This window comes from Anastrepha ludens, chromosome 4, assembly GCF_028408465.1.
Source record: "Anastrepha ludens isolate Willacy chromosome 4, idAnaLude1.1, whole genome shotgun sequence".
Lineage (NCBI taxonomy): Eukaryota > Metazoa > Arthropoda > Insecta > Diptera > Tephritidae > Anastrepha > Anastrepha ludens.
The window spans coordinates 67,246,929-67,270,406 of NC_071500.1; the positions used below are offsets into that span (position 1 = coordinate 67,246,929).

The 23,478-nt window shown below is 44.4% G+C and overlaps 1 protein-coding gene and 1 long non-coding RNA gene across 3 annotated transcripts in view; one reads left to right on the top strand and one right to left on the bottom strand.

Annotated features, from left to right (window-relative positions):
- Positions 1 to 23,478, top strand: part of LOC128859652 (titin) — a 144,547-nt gene that overhangs the window by 87,423 nt on the left and 33,646 nt on the right. Inside the window, exons 21-23 of one of the 2 annotated variants that reach the window (XM_054096639.1) lie at positions 1,859 to 3,207; positions 6,964 to 22,813; positions 22,961 to 23,191. The exons of the other annotated variant lie outside the window; for it this stretch is intronic. Coding sequence (XP_053952614.1) covers positions 1,859 to 3,207; positions 6,964 to 22,813; positions 22,961 to 23,191 — 17,430 coding nt within the window. The remainder of the gene's footprint in view (positions 1 to 1,858; positions 3,208 to 6,963; positions 22,814 to 22,960; positions 23,192 to 23,478) is intronic. 2 annotated transcript variants of the gene reach the window in all.
- Positions 1 to 23,478, bottom strand: part of LOC128859653 (uncharacterized) — a 99,948-nt gene that overhangs the window by 32,818 nt on the left and 43,652 nt on the right. The gene's annotated exons all lie outside the window — the stretch shown is intronic.

The window sequence follows — 23,478 nt, forward strand, 5'->3', positions numbered from 1 at the left end:
CTTGAAAAAACAGGCAGCAGTTATAGCCAAATCTACACATGCCGATCTGAATGAAACCAAGACAGTAACTGAGTCCATTTCATATGAGGAGACAACTGCCTTGCACACCAAAGAGCTGGCGAAGTTAATGCCAAAAGTTGTAGATGTCGGGGAACAAACTCAGCCTTTAGAAAACACAGAAATAGATGTGTTTGAAAGTGTTGAAAAGGCTGGCGATTTTAAACCTCTTGGTATTGATCGCTTACAACCATCTATGGTTTTGACAGAATTGAAAGCACCACTAATTGATGAGATAGCAATCAAGTCTTCGCTTGACCAAATTCAAACACGAAAACCTGACCAAATAACAGCATCAGCAATTATGGAAGAAAAAGATAATATAATTGTTAACTCGTTAACTTCTTATGAAAGCATTGATAGTTTGCCAACGAAGCAGATACCTGATAATCAAAAGGCACAAATTCGGGTGACTGATGCCGAGTGTACAGCCATCACAAATGAGCCCCTTATATCAGGTACCACAAGCAAATTACAGGATAACAAACATATAGATCAACACGCAGATATAAAAATTACACCTCATAGTACGTATTTGAATGAACAAAATACAATACAGGATAACTTTAACACATTAGACACACTAACACCTACATTGGGCACCGCAAAGGTTCAAATTATTCCACAATACGCACATGCTAGTGAAGATCAGCAAACTTTCGAGCAGACAATTCCTCAATCCACAGATCTCATAAGCCAAACCATAACAGCTTCAACACTAGAAACGCATATAACAAACACAGCGCTACAAAACATGGAATTTGTTGCAGAAAACTCTGGCATATACAAAGATACTTTGATACAAACTACAAAGTCCGCTCAAGTTAGTACAACATATCAGCCACATATCTCATACGATCAGCAAACTGTCGCTGAATTCGAAACAGAGACAAAATTAACACCATCAAAACAAAAATCTCAACAATTACGAACATTAAGTGAACACCCAAATTATATACTTCCTATACAACAAGAGGAAATGACAAGCGAGAGTGCTGTAGATTTCAATAACCAAGAAATAATACCAAAACAATTAACTACGCCAACAACAAAAGGCGTCGAATCTGTAGAAGCAATTTCTGTAGAGGTAGTACCAACATATAATACTACTGGCCACATACAACAAGATAGTGTAACACATCAAAAACCCAAGTATATACAAGAAACTGAATTTGATCAATTAGAAATAGAAACACTTTGTGTAAAAACCTTTTCCGGTAAGTACCCAACAATTCTCAGTAGGGAATATTCAATATGGCGTATTACTTACTCCGACCCAATCGAGCCCCCAAATGTAAACAAAACACATATGACACACAAGTTTATAACTATCACACCAACAAAACATTACCATATTAACGTACATTCTCTCACACAGACACACCGAAAACATCTCACACCACAGAACACAAAACACTAAAAGAAACACTTAATAACGACGCAGCTACGGCCAAAGAATTTCCCGAAGAAATACAAATAATAGAAACCATTTCCGAAGATGGAAAACCAAAGAAAACAAAGATTCGTACTCGTGTCATCAAGAAGGTGAAGGGTGACAAACAAGAGGTCACGAAGATACAAACAGTTGAAGAAGATGATAAACAGCCCGAAACAACTGTCACTGTTGAAGAAACTCCTGTGGAAGAAGCACCCGAAGAAGTCAAAGAACTGCCCGAGGAGATACGAGTGGTGGAGACCATCTCAGAAGATGGCAAACCAAAGAAAACGAAGATTCGTACTCGTGTCATCAAGAAGGTGAAGGGTGACAAACAAGAAGTCACGAAGATTGAAACCGTCGAAGAAGATGATAAACAGACCGAAACAACTGTCACTGTTGAAGAAACTCCTGTCGAAGAAGCACCCGAAGAAGTCAAAGAAATGCCCGAAGAGGTGCGAGTGGTGGAGACCATCTCAGAAGATGGCAAACCAAAGAAAAAGAAGATTCGTACTCGGGTCATCAAGAAGGTGAAAGGCGACAAACAAGAAGTCACAAAGATTGAAACCGTCGAAGAAGATGATAAACAGCCTGAAACAACTGTCACTGTTGAAGAAACTCCTGTCGAAGAAGCACCCAAGGAAGTAAGAGAAATGCCCGAAGAGGTACGAATAGTGGAGACCATCTCAGAAGATGGCAAACCAAAGAAAAAGAAGATTCGTACTCGGGTCATCAAGAAGGTGAAAGACGACAAACAAGAAGTCACGAAGATCGAAACCGTCGAAGAAGATGATAAACAGCCCGAAACAACTGTCACTGTTGAAGAAACTCCTGTCGAAGAAGCACCCGAAGAAGTCAAAGAAATTCCCGAAGAGGTGCGAGTGGTGGAGACCATCTCAGAAGATGGCAAACCAAAGAAAAAGAAGATTCGTACTCGGGTCATCAAAAAGGTGAAAGGCGACAAACAAGAAGTCACGAAGATTGAAACTGTCGAAGAAGATGATAAACAGCCCGAAACAACTGTCACTGTTGAAGAAACTCCTGTCGAAGAAGCACCCGAAGAAGTCAAAGAAATGCCCGAAGAGGTGCGAGTGGTGGAGACCATCTCAGAAGATGGCAAACCAAAGAAAAAGAAGATTCGTACTCGGGTCATCAAGAAGGTGAAAGGCGACAAACAAGAAGTCACGAAGATTGAAACCGTCGAAGAAGATGATAAGCAGCCCGAAACAACAGTCACTGTTGAAGAAACTCCTGTCGAAGAAGCACCCAAGGAAGTAAGAGAAATGCCCGAAGAGGTACGAATAGTGGAGACCATCTCAGAAGATGGCAAACCAAAGAAAAAGAAGATTCGTACTCGGGTCATCAAAAAGGTGAAAGGCGACAAACAAGAAGTCACGAAGATTGAAACTGTCGAAGAAGATGATAAACAGCCCGAAACAACTGTCACTGTTGAAGAAACTCCTGTCGAAGAAGCACCCGAAGAAGTCAAAGAAATGCCCGAAGAGGTGCGAGTGGTGGAGACCATCTCAGAAGATGGCAAACCGAAGAAAAAGAAGATTCGTACTCGGGTCATCAAAAAGGTGAAAGGCGACAAACAAGAAGTCACGAAGATTGAAACTGTCGAAGAAGATGATAAACAGCCCGAAACAACTGTCACTGTTGAAGAAACTCCTGTCGAAGAAGCACCCGAAGAAGTCAAAGAAATGCCCGAAGAGGTGCGAGTGGTGGAGACCATCTCAGAAGATGGCAAACCAAAGAAAAAGAAGATTCGTACTCGGGTCATCAAAAAGGTGAAAGGCGACAAACAAGAAGTCACGAAGATTGAAACTGTCGAAGAAGATGATAAACAGCCCGAAACAACTGTCACTGTTGAAGAAACTCCTGTCGAAGAAGCACCCGAAGAAGTCAAAGAAATGTCCGAAGAAGTGCGAGTGGTGGAGACCATCTCAGAAGATGGCAAACCAAAGAAAAAGAAGATTCGTACTCGGGTCATCAAGAAGGTGAAAGGCGACAAACAAGAAGTCACGAAGATCGAAACCGTCGAAGAAGATGATAAACAGCCCGAAACCACTGTCACTGTTGAAGAAACTCCTGTCGAAGAAGCACCCGAAGAAGTCAGAGAAATGCCCGAAGAGGTGCGAGTGGTGGAGACCATCTCAGAAGATGGCAAACCAAAGAAAAAGAAGATTCGTACTCGGGTCATCAAGAAGGTGAAAGGCGACAAACAAGAAGTCACAAAGATTGAAACCGTCGAAGAAGATGATAAGCAGCCCGAAACAACAGTCACTGTTGAAGAAACTCCTGTCGAAGAAGCACCCAACGAAGTAAGAGAAATGCCCGAAGAGGTACGAATAGTGGAGACCATCTCAGAAGATGGCAAACCAAAGAAAAAGAAGATTCGTACTCGGGTCATCAAGAAGATGAAAGACGACAAACAAGAAGTCACGAAGATCGAAACCGTCGAAGAAGATGATAAACAGCCCGAAACAACTGTCACTGTTGAAGAAACTCCTGTCGAAGAAGCACCCGAAGAAGTCAAAGAAATGCCCGAAGAGGTGCGAGTGGTGGAGACCATCTCAGAAGATGGCAAACCAAAGAAAAAGAAGATTCGTACTCGGGTCATCAAAAAGGTGAAAGGCGACAAACAAGAAGTCACGAAGATTGAAACTGTCGAAGAAGATGATAAACAGCCCGAAACAACTGTCACTGTTGAAGAAACTCCTGTCGAAGAAGCACCCGAAGAAGTCAAAGAAATGCCCGAAGAGGTGCGAGTGGTGGAGACCATCTCAGAAGATGGCAAACCAAAGAAAACGAAGATTCGTACTCGGGTCATCAAGAAGGTGAAAGGCGACAAACAAGAAGTCACGAAGATTGAAACCGTCGAAGAAGATGATAAACAGCCCGAAACAACTGTCACTGTTGAAGAAACTCCTGTCGAAGAAGCACCCGAAGAAGTCAAAGAAATGCCCGAAGAGGTGCGAGTGGTGGAGACCATCTCAGAAGATGGCAAACCAAAGAAGAAGAAGATTCGTACTCGGGTCATCAAGAAGGTGAAAGGCGACAAACAAGAAGTCACGAAGATTGAAACCGTCGAAGAAGACGATAAAAAGCCCGAAACAACTGTCACTGTTGAAGAAACTCCTGTCGAAGAAACACCCGAGGAAGTCAAAGAAATGCCCGAAGAGGTGCGAGTGGTGGAGACCATCTCAGAAGATGGCAAACCAAAGAAAAAGAAGATTCGTACTCGGGTCATCAAGAAGGTGAAGGGCGACAAACAAGAAGTCACGAAGATTGAAACCGTCGAAGAAGATGATAAACAGCCCGAAACAACTGTCACTGTTGAAGAAACTCCTCTCGAAGAAGTCACAGAAATGCCCGAAGAGGTACGAGTGGTGGAGACCATCTCAGAAGATGGCAAACCAAAGAAAAAGAAGATTCGTACTCGGGTCATCAAAAAGGTGAAAGGCGACAAACAAGAAGTCACGAAGATTGAAACCGTCGAAGAAGATGATAAACAGCCCGAAACAACTGTCACTGTTGAAGAAACTCCTGTCGAAGAAGCACCCGAAGAAGTCAAAGAAATGCCCGAAGAGGTGCGAGTGGTGGAGACCATCTCAGAAGATGGCAAACCAAAGAAAAAGAAGATTCGTACTCGGGTCATCAAAAAGGTGAAAGGCGACAAACAAGAAGTCACGAAGATTGAAACTGTCGAAGAAGATGATAAACAGCCCGAAACAACTGTCACTGTTGAAGAAACTCCTGTCGAAGAAGCACCCGAAGAAGTCAAAGAAATGCCCGAAGAGGTGCGAGTGGTGGAGACCCTCTCAGAAGATGGCAAACCAAAGAAAAAGAAGATTCGTACTCGGGTCATCAAGAAGGTGAAAGGCGACAAACAAGAAGTCACGAAGATTGAAACCGTCGAAGAAGATGATAAACAGCCCGAAGCAACTGTCACTGTTGAAGAAACTCCTGTCGAAGAAGCACCCGAAGAAGTCAAAGAAATGCCCGAAGAAGTGCGAGTGGTGGAGACCATCTCAGAAGATGGCAAACCAAAGAAAAAGAAGATTCGTACTCGGGTCATCAAGAAGGTGAAAGGCGACAAACAAGAAGTCACGAAGATCGAAACCGTCGAAGAAGATGATAAACAGCCCGAAACAACTGTCACTGTTGAAGAAACTCCTGTCGAAGAAGCACCCGAAGAAGTCAGAGAAATGCCCGAAGAGGTGCGAGTGGTGGAGACCATCTCAGAAGATGGCAAACCAAAGAAAAAGAAGATTCCTACTCGGGTCATCAAGAAGGTGAAAGACGACAAACAAGAAGTCACGAAGATCGAAACCGTCGAAGAAGATGATAAACAGCCCGAAACAACTGTCACTGTTGAAGAAACTCCTGTCGAAGAAGCACCCGAAGAAGTCAAAGAAATGCCCGAAGAGGTGCGAGTGGTGGAGACCATCTCAGAAGATGGCAAACCAAAGAAAAAGAAGATTCGTACTCGGGTCATCAAAAAGGTGAAAGGCGACAAACAAGAAGTCACGAAGATTGAAACTGTCGAAGAAGATGATAAACAGCCCGAAACAACTGTCACTGTTGAAGAAACTCCTGTCGAAGAAGCACCCGAAGAAGTCAAAGAAATGCCCGAAGAGGTGCGAGTGGTGGAGACCATCTCAGAAGATGGCAAACCAAAGAAAAAGAAGATTCGTACTCGGGTCATCAAGAAGGTGAAAGGCGACAAACAAGAAGTCACGAAGATTGAAACCGTCGAAGAAGATGATAAACAGACCGAAACAACTGTCACTGTTGAAGAAACTCCTGTCGAAGAAGCACCCGAAGAAGTCAAAGAAATGCCCGAAGAGGTGCGAGTGGTGGAGACCATCTCAGAAGATGGCAAACCAAAGAAGAAGAAGATTCGTACTCGGGTCATCAAGAAGGTGAAAGGCGACAAACAAGAAGTCACGAAGATTGAAACCGTCGAAGAAGATGATAAACAGCCCGAAACAACTGTCACTGTTGAAGAAACTCCTGTCGAAGAAGCACCCGAAGAAGTCAAAGAAATGCCCGAAGAGGTGCGAGTGGTGGAGACCATCTCAGAAGATGGCAAACCAAAGAAGAAGAAGATTCGTACTCGGGTCATCAAGAAGGTGAAAGGCGACAAACAAGAAGTCACGAAGATTGAAACCGTCGAAGAAGACGATAAAAAGCCCGAAACAACTGTCACTGTTGAAGAAACTCCTGTCGAAGAAACACCCGAGGAAGTCAAAGAAATGCCCGAAGAGGTGCGAGTGGTGGAGACCATCTCAGAAGATGGCAAACCAAAGAAAAAGAAGATTCGTACTCGGGTCATCAAGAAGGTGAAGGGCGACAAACAAGAAGTCACGAAGATTGAAACCGTCGAAGAAGATGATAAACAGCCCGAAACAACTGTCACTGTTGAAGAAACTCCTCTCGAAGAAGTCAAAGAAATGCCCGAAGAGGTACGAGTGGTGGAGACCATCTCAGAAGATGGCAAACCAAAGAAAAAGAAGATTCGTACTCGGGTCATCAAAAAGGTGAAAGGCGACAAACAAGAAGTCACGAAGATTGAAACTGTCGAAGAAGATGATAAACAGCCCGAAACAACTGTCACTGTTGAAGAAACTCCTGTCGAAGAAGCACCCGAAGAAGTCAAAGAAATGCCCGAAGAGGTGCGAGTGGTGGAGACCATCTCAGAAGATGGCAAACCAAAGAAAAAGAAGATTCGTACTCGGGTCATCAAGAAGGTGAAAGGCGACAAACAAGAAGTCACGAAGATTGAAACTGTCGAAGAAGATGATAAACAGCCCGAAACAACTGTCACTGTTGAAGAAACTCCTGTCGAAGAAGCACCCGAAGAAGTCAAAGAAATGCCCGAAGAGGTGCGAGTGGTGGAGACCATCTCAGAAGATGGCAAACCAAAGAAAAAGAAGATTCGTACTCGGGTCATCAAGAAGGTGAAAGGCGACAAACAAGAAGTCACGAAGATTGAAACCGTCGAAGAAGATGATAAACAGCCCGAAACAACTGTCACTGTTGAAGAAACTCCTGTCGAAGAAGCACCCGAAGAAGTCAAAGAAATGCCCGAAGAGGTGCGAGTGGTGGAGACCATCTCAGAAGATGGCAAACCAAAGAAGAAGAAGATTCGTACTCGGGTCATCAAGAAGGTGAAAGGCGACAAACAAGAAGTCACGAAGATTGAAACCGTCGAAGAAGACGATAAAAAGCCCGAAACAACTGTCACTGTTGAAGAAACTCCTGTCGAAGAAGCACCCGAAGAAGTCAAAGAAATGCCCGAAGAGGTGCGAGTGGTGGAGACCATCTCAGAAGATGGCAAACCAAAGAAGAAGAAGATTCGCACTCGAGTCATCAAGAAGGTGAAGGGCGACAAACAGGAAGTCACGAAGATTGAAACAGTTGAAGAAGATGATAAACAGCCCGAAACAACTGTCACTGTTGAAGAAACTCCTGTCGAAGAAGCACCCGAGGAAGTCAAAGAAATGCCCGAAGAGGTGCGAGTGGTGGAGACCATCTCAGAAGATGGCAAACCAAAGAAAAAGAAGATTCGTACTCGGGTCATCAAGAAGATGAAGGGCGACAAACAAGAAGTCACGAAGATTGAAACCGTCGAAGAAGATGATAAACAGCCCGAAACAACTGTCACTGTTGAAGAAACTCCTCTCGAAGAAGTCAAAGAAATGCCCGAAGAGGTACGAGTGGTGGAGACCATCTCAGAAGATGGCAAACCAAAGAAGAAGAAGATTCGTACTCGTGTCATCAAGAAGGTGAAGGGTGACAAACAAGAAGTTACGAAGATAGAGACAATCGAAGAAGATGATAAACAGCCCGAAACAACAGTCACTGTTGAAGAAGCCCCTGTCGACGAGGCCCTCGAGGAAGTCAAGGAATTGCCCGAAGAGGTGCGAGTAGTGGAGACCATCGCAGAAGATGGCAAACCAAAGAAGATGAAGATTCGTACTCGTGTCATCAAGAAGGTGAAGGGTGACAAACAAGAGGTGACGCAGATACAAACAGTTGAAGAAGATGATAAACAGCCTGAAACAACTGTCACTGTTGAAGAAACTCCTGTGGAAGAAGCACCCGAAGAAGTCAAAGAACTGCCCGAGGAGATACGAGTGGTGGAGACCATCTCAGAAGATGGCAAACCAAAGAAAACGAAGATTCGTACTCGTGTCATCAAGAAGGTGAAGGGTGACAAACAAGAAGTCACGAAGATTGAAACCGTCGAAGAAGATGATAAAAAGCCCGAAACAACTGTCACTGTTGAAGAAACTCCTGTCGAAGAAGCACCCGAGGAAGTCAAAGAAATGCCCGAAGAGGTGCGAGTAGTGGAGACCATCTCAGAAGATGGCAAACCAAAGAAGAAGAAGATTCGCACTCGTGTCATCAAGAAGGTGAAGGGCGACAAACAGGAAGTCACGAAAATCGAAACAGTTGAAGAAGATGATAAACAGCCAGAAACAACTGTCACTGTTGAAGAAACTCCTGTCGAAGAAGCACCCGAGGAAGTCAGAGAAATGCCCGAAGAGGTGCGAGTGGTGGAGACCATCTCAGAAGATGGCAAACCAAAGAAGAAAAAGATTCGCACTCGTGTCATCAAGAAGGTGAAGGGCGACAAACAGGAAGTCACGAAAATCGAAACAGTTGAAGAAGATGATAAACAGCCAGAAACAACTGTCACTGTTGAAGAAACTCCTGTCGAAGAAGCACCCGAGGAAGTCAAGGAATTGCCCGAAGAGGTGCGAGTGGTGGAGACCATCTCAGAAGATGGCACACCAAAGAAAAAGAAGATTCGCATTCGCGTCATCAAGAAGGTGAAGGGCGACAAACAGGAAGTCACGAAGATTGAAACAGTTGAAGAAGATGATAAACAGCCCGAAACAACTGTCACTGTTGAAGAAGCTCCTGTCGAAGAAGCACCCGAGGAAGTCAAAGAAATGCCCGAAGAGGTGCGAGTGGTGGAAACCATCTCAGAAGATGGCAAGCCAAAGAAAAAGAAGATTCGTACTCGTGTCATCAAGAAGGTGAAGGGCGACAAACAAGAAGTCACGAAGATTGAAACCGTCGAAGAAGATGATAAACAGCCCGAAACAACAGTCACTGTTGAAGAAACTCCTGTCGAGGAATCACCCGAGGAAGTCAGAGAAATGCCCGAAGAGGTGCGAGTGGTGGAGACCATCTCAGAAGATGGCAAACCAAAGAAGAAGAAGATTCGCACTCGAGTCATCAAGAAGGTAAAGGGCGACAAACAGGAAGTCACGAAAATCGAAACAGTTGAAGAAGATGATAAAAAGCCTGAAACAACAGTCACTGTTGAAGAAGCCCCTGTCGACGAGGCATTCGAGGAAGTCAAGGAATTGCCCGAAGAGGTGCGAGTGGTGGAGACCATCTCAGAAGATGGCAAACCAAAGAAGAAGAAGATTCGCACTCGCGTCATCAAGAAGGTGAAGGGTGACAGACAAGAAGTCACGAAGATTGAAACCGTCGAAGAAGATGATAAACAGCCCGAAACAACTGTTACTGTTGAAGAAACTCCTCTCGAAGAAGTCAAAGAAATGCCCGAAGAGGTACGAGTGGTGGAGACCATCTCAGAAGGTGGCAAACCAAAGAAAAAGAAGATTCATACTCGAGTCATAAAGAAGGTGAAGGGCGACAAACAGGAAGTCACGAAGATCGAAACCGTCGAAGAAGATGATAAACAGCCCGAAACAACTGTCACTGTTGAAGAAACTCCTGTCGAAGAAGCACCCGAAGAAGTCAAAGAAATGCCCGAAAAGGTGCGAGTGGTGGAGACCATCTCAGAAGATGGCAAACCAAAGAAGAAGCAGATTCGCACTCGTGTCATCAAGAAGGTGAAGGGCGACAAACAGGAAGTCACGAAGATTGAAACAGTTGAAGAAGATGATAAAAAGCCTGAAACAACAGTCACTGTTGAAGAAGCCCCTGTCGACGAGGCATTCGAGGAAGTCAAGGAATTGCCCGAAGAAGTGCGAGTGGTGGAGACCATCTCAGAAGATGGCAAATCAAAGAAGAAGAAGATTCGCACTCGCGTCATCAAGAAGGTGAAGGGCGACAAACAGGAAGTCACGAAGATTGAAACAGTTGAAGAAGATGATAAACAGCCCGAAACAACTGTCACTGTTGAAGAAACTCCTGTCGAAGAAGCACCCGAGGAAGTCAGAGAAATGCCCGAAGAGGTGCGAGTGGTGGAAACCATCTCAGAAGATGGCAAACCAAAGAAGAAGAAGATTCGCACTCGTGTCATCAAGAAGGTGAAGGGCGACAAACAGGAAGTCACGAAGATTGAAACAGTTGAAGAAGATGATAAACAGCCCGAAACAACAGTCACTGTTGAAGAAACTCCTGTCGAAGAAGCACCCGAGGAAGTCAGAGAAATGCCCGAAGAAGTGCGAGTGGTGGAGACCATCACAGAAGATGGCAAACCAAAGAAGAAGAAGATTCGCACTCGCGTCATCAAGAAGGTGAAGGGCGACAAACAGGAAGTCACGAAGATTGAAACAGTTGAAGAAGATGATAAACAGCCCGAAACAACAGTCACTGTTGCAGAAACCCCTGTCGACGAAGCATTCGAGGAAGTCAAGGAATTGCCCGAACAGGTGCGAGTGGTGGAGACCATCTCAGAAGATGGCAAACCACAGAAGAAGAAGATTCGTACTCGCGTCATCAAGAAGGTGAAGGGCGACAAACAGGAAGTCACGAAAATCGAAACAGTTGAAGAAGATGATAAACAGCCCGAAACAACTGTCACTGTTGAAGAAACTCCTGTCGAAGAAGCACCCGAGGAAGTCAGAGAAATGCCCGAAGAGGTGCGAGTGGTGGAGACCATCTCAGAAGATGGCAAACTAAAGAAGAAGAAGATTCGCACTCGCGTCATCAAGAAGGTGAAGGGCGACAAACAGGAAGTCACAAAGATTGAAACCGTCGAAGAAGATGATAAACAGCCCGAAACAACAGTCACTGTTGAAGAAACCCCTGTCGACGAAGCACCCGAGGAAGTCAGAGAAATGCCCGAAGAGGTGCGAGTGGTGGAGACCATCTCAGAAGATGGCAAACCAAAGAAGAAGAAGATTCGCACTCGTGTCATCAAGAAGGTGAAGGGCGACAAACAGGAAGTCACGAAAATCGAAACAGTTGAAGAAGATGATAAACAGCCTGAAACAATTGTCACTGTTGAAGAAACTCCTGTCGAAGAAGCACCCGAGGAAGTCAGAGAAATGCCCGAAGAGGTGCGAGTGGTGGAGACCATCTCAGAAGATGGCAAACCAAAGAAGAAGAAGATTCGCACTCGCGTCATCAAGAAGGTGAAGGGCGACAAACAGGAAGTCACAAAGATTGAAACCGTCGAAGAAGATGATAAACAGCCTGAAACAACAGTCACTGTTGAAGAAACCCCTGTCGACGAAGCATTCGAGGAAGTCAAGGAATTGCCCGAAGAGGTGCGAGTGGTGGAGACCATCTCAGAAGATGGCAGACCAAAGAAGAAAAAGATTCGAACTCGTGTCATCAAGAAGGTGAAGGGCGACAAACAGGAAGTCACGAAGATTGAAACAGTTGAAGAAGATGATAAAAAGCCCGAAACAACAGTCACTGTTGAAGAAACTCCTGTCGAAGAAGCACCCGAGGAAGTCAGAGAAATGCCCGAAGAGGTGCGAGTGGTGGAGACCATCTCCGAAGATGGCAGACCAAAGAAGAAGAAGATTCGAACTCGAGTCATCAAGAAGGTGAAGGGCGACAAACAGGAAGTCACGAAGATTGAAACAGTTGAAGAAGATGATAAAAAGCCCGAAACAACAGTCACTGTTGAAGAAACCCCTGTCGACGAAGCATTCGAGGAAGTCAAGGAATTGCCCGAAGAGGTGCGAGTGGTGGAGACCATCTCCGAAGATGGCAGACCAAAGAAGAAGAAGATTCGTACTCGCGTCATCAAGAAGGTGAAGGGCGACAAACAGGAAGTCACGAAGATTGAAACAGTTGAAGAAGATGATAAACAGCCCGAAACAACTGTCACTGTTGAAGAAACTCCTGTCGAAGAAGCTCCCGAGGAAGTCAGAGAAATGCCCGAAGAGGTGCGAGTGGTGGAGACCATCTCAGAAGATGGCAAACCAAAGAAAAAGAAGATTCGTACTCGGGTCATCAAGAAGGTGAAGGGCGACAAACAGGAAGTCACGAAGATTGAGACAGTTGAAGAAGATGATAAACAGCCCGAAACAACAGTCACTGTTGAAGAAACTCCTGTCGAGGAATCACCTGAGGAAGTCAGAGAAATGTCCGAAGAGGTACGAGTAGTGGAGACCATCTCAGAAGATGGCAAACCAAAGAAAAAGAAGATTCGTACTCGTGTCATCAAGAAGGTAAAGGGCGACAAACAAGAAGTCACGAAGATTGAAACAGTTGAAGAAGATGATAAACTGCCCGAAACAACTGTCACTGTGGAAGAAACTCCTGTCGAGGAATCACCTGAGGAAGTCAGAGAAATGCCCGAAGAGGTACGAGTAGTGGAGACCATCTCAGAAGATGGCAAACCAAAGAAAAAGAAGATTCGTACTCGTGTCATCAAGAAGGTAAAGGGCGACAAACAGGAAGTCACGAAAATCGAAACAGTTGAAGAAGATGATAAACAGCCCGAAACAACTGTCACTGTTGAAGAAACTCCTGTCGAGGAATCACCCGAGGAAGGTAGAGAAATGCCCGAAGAGGTACGAGTAGTGGAGACCATCTCAGAAGATGGCAAACCAAAGAAGAAGAAGATTCGTACTCGAGTCATCAAGAAGGTGAAGGGCGACAAACAGGAAGTCACGAAAATCGAAACAGTTGAAGAAGATGATAAACAACTTGAAACAACAGTTACTGTTGAAGAAGCTCCTGTCGAGCAATCACCCGAGGAAGTCAGAGAAATGCCCGAGGAGGTGCGAGTGGTGGAGACCATCTCAGAAGATGGCAAACCAAAGAAGAAGAAGATTCGTACTCGTGTCATCAAGAAAGTGAAGGGCGACAAACAGGAAGTCACGAAAATCGAAACAGTTGAAGAAGATGATAAACAGCCCGAAACAACAGTTACTGTTGAAGAAACTCCTGTCGAGGAATCACCCGAGGAAGTCAGAGAAATGCCCGAAGAGGTACGAGTAGTGGAGACCATCTCAGAAGATGGCAAACCAAAGAAGAAGAAGATTCGTACTCGTGTCATCAAGAAGGTGAAGGGCGACAAACAAGAAGTCACGACGATTGAAACCGTCGAAGAAGATAATAAACAGCCTGAAACAACAGTCACTGTTGAAGAAACTCCTGTCGAAGAAGCACCTGAGGAAGTCAGCGAAATGCCCGAAGAGGTGCGAGTGGTGGAGACCATCTCAGAAGATGGGAAACCAAAGAAGAAGAAGATTCGTACTCGTGTCATCAAGAAGGTGAAGGGCGACAAACAGGAAGTCACGAAAATCGAAACAGTTGAGGAAGATGATAAACAGCCTGAAACAACAGTTACTGTTGAAGAAACTCCTGTCGAGGAATCACCTGAGGAAGTCAGAGAAATGCCCGAAGAGGTACGAGTAGTGGAGACCATTTCAGAAGATGGCAAGCCAAAGAAAAAGAAGATTCGTACTCGTGTCATCAAGAAGGTAAAGGGCGACAAACAGGAAGTAACGAAGATTGAGACAGTTGAAGAAGATGATAAACAGCCCGAAACAACAGTCACTGTTGAAGAAGCTCCTGTCGAGGAATCACCTGAGGAAGTCAGAGAAATGCCCGTAGAGGTGCGAGTAGTGGAAACCATCTCAGAAGATGGCAAGCCAAAGAAAAAGAAGATTCGTACTCGTGTCATCAAGAAGGTGAAGGGCGACAAACAAGAAGTCACGAAGATTGAAACCTTCGAAGAAGATGATAAACAGCCCGAAACAACAGTCACTGTTGAAGAAACTCCTGTCGAGGAATCACCCGAGGAAGTCAGAGAAATGCCCGAAGAGGTGCGAGTGGTGGAGACCATCTCAGAAGATGGCAAACCAAAGAAGAAGAAGATTCGCACTCGAGTCATCAAGAAGGTAAAGGGCGACAAACAGGAAGTCACGAAAATCGAAACAGTTGAAGAAGATGGTAAACAGCCCGAAACAACTGTCACTGTTGAAGAAACTCCTGTGGAAGAAGCTCCCGAGGAAGTCAGAGAAATGCCCGAAGAGGTACGAGTAGTGGAGACCATCTCAGAAGATGGCAAACTAAAAAAAAAGAAGGTTCGTACTCGTATCATCAAGAAGGTGAAGGGCGACAAACAGGAAGTCACGAAAATCGAAACAGTTGAAGAAGATGATAAACAGCCTGAAACAACAGTTACTGTTGAAGAAACTCCTGTCGAGGAATCACCCGAGGAAGTCAGAGAAATGCCCGAAGAGGTGCGAGTGGTGGAGACCATCTCAGAAGATGGCAAACCAAAGAAGAAGAAGATTCGCACTCGAGTCATCAAGAAGGTGAAGGGCGACAAACAGGAAGTCACGAAAATCGAAACAGTTGAAGAAGATGACAAACAGCCCGAAACAACAGTCACTGTTGAAGAAATTCCTGTCGAAGAAGCACCGGAGGAAGTCAGAGAGATGCCCGAAGAGGTGCGAGTGGTGGAAACCATCTCAGAAGATGGCAAACCAAAGAAGAAGAAGATTCGTACTCGAGTCATCAAGAAGGTGAAGGGCGACAAACAGGAAGTCACGAAAATCGAAACAGTTGAAGAAGATGATAAACAGCCTGAAACAACAGTTACTGTTGAAGAAACTCCTGTCGAGGAATCACCCGAGGAAGTCAGAGAAATGCCCGAAGAGGTGCGAGTGGTGGAGACCATCTCAGAAGATGGCAAACCAAAGAAGAAGAAGATTCGCACTCGCGTCATCAAGAAGGTGAAGGGCGACAAACAGGAAGTCACGAAGATTGAGACAGTTGAAGAAGATGATAAACAGCCCGAAACAACTGTCACTGTTGAAGAAACTCCTGTCGAAGAAACACCCGAGGAAGTCAGCGAAATGCCTGAAGAGGTGCGAGTGGTGGAGACCATCTCTGAAGATGGCAAACCAAAGAAGAAGAAGATTCGTACTCGTGTCATCAAGAAGGTAAAGGGCGACAAACAGGAAGTAACGAAGATTGAGACGGTTGAAGAAGATGATAAACAGCCCGACACAACTGTCACTGTTGAAGAAACTCCTGTCGAGGAATCACCTGAGGAAGTCAAAGAAATTTCCGAAGAGGTACGAGTAGTGGAGACGATCTCAGAAGATGGCAAACCAAAGAAGAAGAAGATTCGTACTCGAGTCATAAAGAAGGTGAAGGGCGACAAACAGGAAGTAACGAAAATCGAAACAGTTGAAGAAGATGATAAACAGCCCGAAACAACAGTCACTGTTGAAGAAACTCCTGTCGAAGAAACACCCGAGGAAGTCAGAGAAATGCCCGAAGAGGTGCGAGTGGTGGAGACCATCTCAGAAGATGGCAAACCAAAGAAGAAGAAGATTCGTACTCGTGTCATCAAGAAGGTCAAGGGCGACAAACAGGAAGTCACGAAAATCGAAACAGTTGAAGAAGATGGTAAACAGCCCGAAACAACTGTCACTGTTGAAGAAACTCCTGTGGAAGAAGCTCCCGAGGAAGTCAGAGAAATGCCCGAAGAGGTACGAGTAGTGGAGACCATCTCAGAAGATGGCAAACCAAAGAAGAAGAAGATTCGTACTCGTGTCATCAAGAAGGTAAAGGGCGACAAACAGGAAGTCACGAAAATCGAAACAGTTGAAGAAGATGATAAACAGCCCGAAACAACTGTCACTGTTGAAGAAACTCCTGTCGAAGAAACACCCGAGGAAGTCAGAGAAATGCCTGAAGAGGTGCGAGTGGTGGAGACCATCTCAGAAGATGGCAAACCAAAGAAGAAGAAGATTCGTACTCGTGTCATCAAGAAGGTAAAAGGCGACAAACAGGAAGTCACGAAAATCGAAACAGTTGAAGAAGATGATAAACAGCCTGAAACAACAGTTACTGTTGAAGAAACTCCTGTCGAGGAATCACCCGAGGAAGTCAGAGAAATGCCCGAAGAGGTGCGAGTGGTGGAAACCATCTCAGAAGATGGCAAACCAAAGAAGAAGAAGATTCGTACTCGTGTCATCAAGAAGGTGAAGGGCGACAAACAGGAAATCACGAAAATCGAAACAGTTGAAGAAGATGACAAACTGCCCGAAACAACAGTCACTGTTGAAGCAATTCCTGTCGAAGAAACACCCGAGGAAATCAAAGAAATGCCCGAAGAGGTGCGAGTGGTGGAAACCATCTCAGAAGATGGCAAACCAAAGAAGAAGAAGATTCGTACTCGTGTCATCAAGAAGGTGAAGGGCGACAAACAGGAAATCACGAAAATCGAAACAGTTGAAGAAGATGACAAACAGCCCGAAACAACTGTCACTGTTGAAGAAACTCCTGTCGAGGAAGCACCTGAGGAAGTCAAAGAAATGCCCGAAGAGGTACGAGTAGTAGAGACCATCTCAGAAGATGGCAAACCAAAGAAGAAGAAGATTCGTACTCGAGTCATAAAGAAGGTGAAGGGCGACAAACAGGAAGTCACGACAATCGAAACAGTTGAAGAAGATGATAAACAGCCTGAAGCAACAGTTACTGTTGAAGAAACTCCTGTCGAGGAATCACCCGAGGAAGTCAGAGAAATGCCCGAAGAGGTGCGAGTGGTGGAAACCATCTCAGAAGATGGCAAACCAAAGAAGAAGAAGATTCGTACTCGTGTCATCAAGAAGGTGAAGGGCGACAAACAGGAAATCACGAAAATCGAAACAGTTGAAGAAGATGACAAACTGCCCGAAACAACAGTCACTGTTGAAGAAATTCCTGTCGAAGAAGCTCCCGAGGAAGTCAAAGAATTGCCTGAAGAGGTGCGAGTGGTGGAGACCATCTCAGAAGATGGAAAACCAAAGAAGAAGAAGATTCGTACTCGAGTCATCAAGAAGGTGAAGGGCGACAAACAGGAAGTCACGAAAATCGAAACAGTTGAAGAAGATGATAAACAGCCTGAAACAACAGTTACTGTTGAAGAAACTCCTGTCGAGGAATCACCCGAGGAAGTCAGAGAAATGCCTGAAGAGGTGCGAGTGGTGGAGACCATCTCAGAAGATGGCAAGCCAAAGAAGAAAAAGATTCGTACTCGAGTCATAAAGAAGGTGAAGGGCGACAAACAGGAAGTCACGAAAATCGAAACAGTTGAAGAAGATGACAAACTGCCCGAAACAACAGTCACTGTTGAAGAAATTCCTGTCGAAGAAGCTCCCGAGGAAGTCAAAGAATTGCCTGAACAGGTGCGAGTGGTGGAGACCATCTCAGAAGATGGCAAACCAAAGAAGAAGAAGATTAGTACTCGAGTCATCAAGAAGGTGAAGGGCGACAAACAGGAAGTCACGAAAATCGAAACAGTTGAAGAAGATGACAAACTGCCCGAAACAACAGTCACTGTTGAAGAAATTCCTGTCGAAGAAGCTCCCGAGGAAGTCGAAGAATTGCCTGAAGAAGTGCGAGTGGTGGAGACCATCTCAGAAGATGGCAAACCAAAGAAGAAGAAGATTCGTACTCGTGTCATCAAGAAGGTGAAGGGCGACAAACAGGAAGTCCCGAAAATCGAAACAGTTGAAGAAGATGACAAACTGCCCGAAACAACAGTCACTGTTGAAGAAATTCCTGTCGAAGAAGCTCCCGAGGAAGTCAAAGAATTGCCTGAAGAGGTGCGAGTGGTGGAGACTATCTCAGAAGATGGCAAGCCAAAGAAGAAGAAGATTCGTACTCGAGTCATCAAGAAGGTGAAGGGCGACAAACAGGAAGTCACGAAAATCGAAACAGTTGAAGAAGATGATAAACAGCCTGAAACAACAGTTACTGTTGAAGAAACTCCTGTCGAGGAGTCACCCGAGGAAGTCAGAGAAATGCCCGAAGAGGTGCGAGTGGTGGAAACCATCTCAGAAGATGGCAAACCAAAGAAGAAGAAGATTCGTACTCGTGTCATCAAGAAGGTGAAGGGCGACAAACAGGAAATCACGAAAATCGAAACAGTTGAAGAAGATGACAAACTGCCCAAAACAACAGTCACTGTTGAAGCAATTCCTGTCGAAGAAACACCCGAGGAAGTCAAAGAATTGCCTGAAGAGGTGCGAGTGGTGGAGACCATCTCAGAAGATGGCAAGCCAAAGAAGAAGAAGATTCGTACTCGAGTCATAAAGAAGGTGAAGGGCGACAAACAGGAAGTCACGAAAATCGAAACAGTTGAAGAAGATGACAAACTGCCCGAAACAACAGTCACTGTTGAAGAAATTCCTGTCGAAGAAGCTCCCGAGGAAGTCAAAGAATTGCCTGAAGAGGTGCGAGTGGTAGAGACCATCTCAGAAGATGGCAAACCAAAGAAGAAGAAGATTCGTGTTCGAGTCATCAAGAAGGTGAAGGGCGACAAACAGGAAGTCACGAAAATCGAAACAGTTGAAGAAGATGATAAACAGCCTGAAACAACAGTTACTGTTGAAGAAACTCCTGTCGAGGAATCACCCGAGGAAGTCAGAGAAATGCCCGAAGAGGTGCGAGTGGTGGAGACCATCTCAGAAGATGGCAAGCCAAAGAAGAAAAAGATTCGTACTCGAGTCATAAAGAAGGTGAAGGGCGACAAGCAGGAAGTCACGAAAATCGAAACAATTGAAGAAGATGACAAACTGCCCGAAACAACAGTCACTGTTGAAGAAATTCCTGTCGAAGAAGCTCCCGAGGAAGTCAAAGAATTGCCTGAAGAGGTGCGAGTGGTGGAGACCATCTCAGAAGATGGCAAACCAAAGAAGAAGAAGATTCGTACTCGAGTCATCAAGAAGGTGAAGGGCGACAAACAGGAAGTCACGAAAATCGAAACAGTTGAAGAAAATGATAAACAGCCCGAAACAACAGTTACCGTTGAAGAAACTCCTGTCGAGGATTCACCCGAGGAAGTCAGAGAAATGCCCGAAGAGGTGCGAGTGGTGGAAACCATCTCAGAAGATGGCAAACCAAAGAAGAAGAAGATTCGTACTCGTGTCATCAAGAAGGTGAAGGGCGACAAACAGGAAGTCACGAAAATCGAAACAGTTGAAGAAGATGACAAACTGCCCGAAACAACAGTCACTGTTGAAGAAATTCCTGTCGAAGAAGCTCCCGAGGAAGTCAAAGAATTGCCTGAAGAGGTGCGAGTGGTGGAGACCATCTCAGAAGATGGCAAACCAAAGAAGAAGAAGATTCGTACTCGTGTCATCAAGAAGGTGAAGGGCGACAAACAGGAAGTCACGAAAATCGAAACAGTTGAAGAAGATGACAAACTGCCCGAAACAACAGTCACTGTTGAAGAAATTCCTGTCGAAGAAGCTCCCGAGGAAGTCAAAGAATTGCCTGAAGAGGTGCGAGTGGTGGAGACCATCTCAGAAGATGGCAAACCAAAGAAGAAGAAGATTCGTACTCGAGTCATCAAGAAGGTGAAGGGCGACAAACAGGAAGTCACGAAAATCGAAACAGTTGAAGACGATGACAAACTGCCCGAAACAACAGTCACTGTTGAAGAAATTCCTGTCGAAGAAACACCCGAGGAAGTCAAAGAATTGCCTGAAGAGGTGCGAGTGGTGGAGACTATCTCAGAAGATGGCAAGCCAAAGAAGAAGAAGATTCGTACTCGAGTCATAAAGAAGGTGAAGGGCGACAAACAGGAAGTCACGAAAATCGAAACAGTTGAAGAAGATGACAAACTGCCCGAAACAACAGTCACTGTTGAAGAAATTCCTGTCGAAGAAGCTCCCGAGGAAGTCAAAGAATTGCCTGAAGAGGTGCGAGTGGTGGAGACCATCTCAGAAGATGGCAAACCAAAGAAGAAGAAGATTCGTACTCGAGTCATCAAGAAGGTGAAGGGTGACAAACAGGAAGTCACGAAAATCGAAACAGTTGAAGAAGATGATAAACAGCCTGAAACAACAGTTACTGTTGAAGAAACTCCTGTCGAGGAATCACCCGAGGAAGTCAGAGAAATGCCCGAAGAGGTGCGAGTGGTGGAGACCATCTCAGAAGATGGCAAACCAAAGAAGAAGCAGATTCGTACTCGTGTCATCAAGAAGGTGAAGGGCGACAAACAGGAAGTCACGAAAATCGAAACAGTTGAAGAAGATGATAAACAGCCTGAAACAACAGTTACTGTTGAAGAAACTCCTGTCGAGGAATCACCCGAGGAAGTCAGAGAAATGCCCGAAGAGGTGCGAGTGGTGGAAACCATCTCAGAAGATGGCAAACCAAAGAAGAAAAAGATTCGTACTCGTGTCATCAAGAAGGTGAAGGGCGACAAACAGGAAGTCACGAAAATCGAAACAGTTGAAGAAGATGACAAACTGCCCGAAACAACAGTCACTGTTGAAGAAATTCCTGTCGAAGAAGCACCCGAGGAAGTCAAAGAGTTGCCTGAAGAGGTGCGAGTGGTGGAGACCATCTCAGAAGATGGCAAACCAAAGAAGAAGAAGATTCGTACTCGAGTCATAAAGAAGGTGAAGGGCGACAAACAGGAAGTCACGAAAATCGAAACAGTTGAAGGAGATGACAAACGGCCCGAAACAACAGTCACTGTTGAAGAAATTCCTGTCGAAGAAGCTCCCGAGGAAGTCAAAGAATTGCCTGAAGAGGTGCGAGTGGTGGAGACCATCTCAGAAGATGGCAAACCAAAGAAGAAGAAGATTCGTACTCGAGTCATCAAGAAGGTGAAGGGCGACAAACAGGAAGTAACGAAAATCGAAACAGTTGAAGAAGATGATAAACAGCCCGAAACAACAGTTACTGTCAAAGAAACTCTTGTCGAGGAATCACCCGAAGAAGGCGAAGAATTGCCCGAAGAGGTTCGAGTGGTGGAGACCATCTCAGAAGATGGCAAACCAAAGAAGAAGAAAATTCGTACTCGTGTCATCAAGAAGATGAAGGGCGACAAACAAGAGGTCACAAAGGTTGAAACCGTCGAAGAAGATGATAAACAGCCCCAAACAACAGTTACTGTTGAAGAAGTTCCAGTCGAAGAAGCACCCGAAGAAGTCAAGGAATTGCCCGAGGAGGTACGAGTGGTGGAAACCATGTCAGAAGACGGCAAACTAAAGAAGAAGAAGATTCGTACTCGTGTCATCAAGAAGGTGAAGGGCGACAAACAAGAGGTCACGAAGATTGAAACCGTCGAAGAAGACGACAAGCAGCCCGAAACCACTGTCACAGTGGAAGAAATGCCATTTGAGGAAGCTCCCGAACAAGTTGAGGAAATACCTGAAGTAGTGGAAGTGGTTGAAACCACATCCAAAGACGGAAAGCCTAAAATTAAGAAGATCCGTACCAGAGTCATTAAGAGGATAAAAGGTGATAAGCAAGCGGTGACGAAGATTGAGACCGTCGAAGAAAATGATCAGCAGCCTAAAACAACTATCACAGTTGAAGAAACTCCTGTCGAAGAAGCACCCGAGGACGTCAAAGAAATGCCCGAAGAGGTACGAGTGGTGGAGACCATCTCAGAAGACGGCAAACCAAAAAAGAAAAAGATTCGTACTCGTGTCATCAAGAAGGTGAAAGGTGACAAACAGGAGGTTACCAAAATTGAAACCGTCGAAGAAGACGACAAACAGCCCGAAACCACTGTCACTGTAGAAGAGACTCCTATTATTGAAGTCATATCCCAGTCCCGATTGAAGAAAAGAATACGAGTGCAAAAACCCACTGACGAGGTGTCTGTCGTAGAACTTCCAGAACAAAAATCAGTGGTCATGTCTGAAAAAGAAGATGGTACACCTACCAAGACTGTAATTAGAACAAAAATTATTAAAAAAATTGATGGACCTAAAATGGAGATTACTAAAGTTGAAACCATTGAGGAATTTGAAAAAATGCCTGTCACTAAAGTCAGTGTGCAAGAATATGATAAACCCTTCCCGGAAGTAGAGCCAAGCAAAGAAGATGAGGCAGTCCCAATTCAAGAGCTTCCGGAAGAGATTATAATATCGGAATTAGTTGATAAATATAAAACACCAAAACAAAAGATAACCAAAACAAGAACATTTAAGAAAGAAGTGTCCCCTGAGCCGGAATTTTATCAAATTCAAACTATTGAGGAGGAAGGAAAGGAACCATATTCTCTCATTCGTGTTGTTAGTGACGATAGCATTGCTGATATAATTGATATCAGCCTATTAGAGGACGAAAAGAAACCTACACACAGAAAATCCAAAACACTACAAAAATCTAAGGGTAAGATTACACAATACAACACAGCACTACACATTACATTTTTAACACTTATGAGCTCGATATTCTGAACTAACATTTTCTTAATGTTTAAATTGCCATTTCTGATTTACTAAATTTCAACGTTTCATAAATACAAACATTTATTAGAGGAAAAACCTACACCTGAACACTTTACAAAGGAAAAACCAGTTTTCGTTACTACATTCAAATCAGTCCAAAATGAAGACGGCGAAACTATTATTGAAACAGAAAATAAAAAAATTACTGAGGAGGAAGGCATCGTCGTCGAAGAAGTCCTTAGCGATACTGAACCAGTTATATATGAGGATCAAACTGCCTTAAAGAATGTTGAAATAGTAGAAGTCGACGGATACACAGGTGAATTAATGAATCATATATACCACATACGTATACATATAAATTTAAGAAACAAAAGTATACTCTTATGAAATAACTATAGGATTTATTTTTGTTAATACATATTGACATTATAGAATTCATTTTTTTTAACATAAAACATATCAGTATTATACTTATTTATAGTATTACCAACTAACTCTGCTTTATTACACAAAAGAACGTAAACGGATTGCATTCCTCTGAACATTTCACTTAGTTCTGAGTAGTTTCTCTCTCACTACAACGAGCATATGCCTAGGTATTAC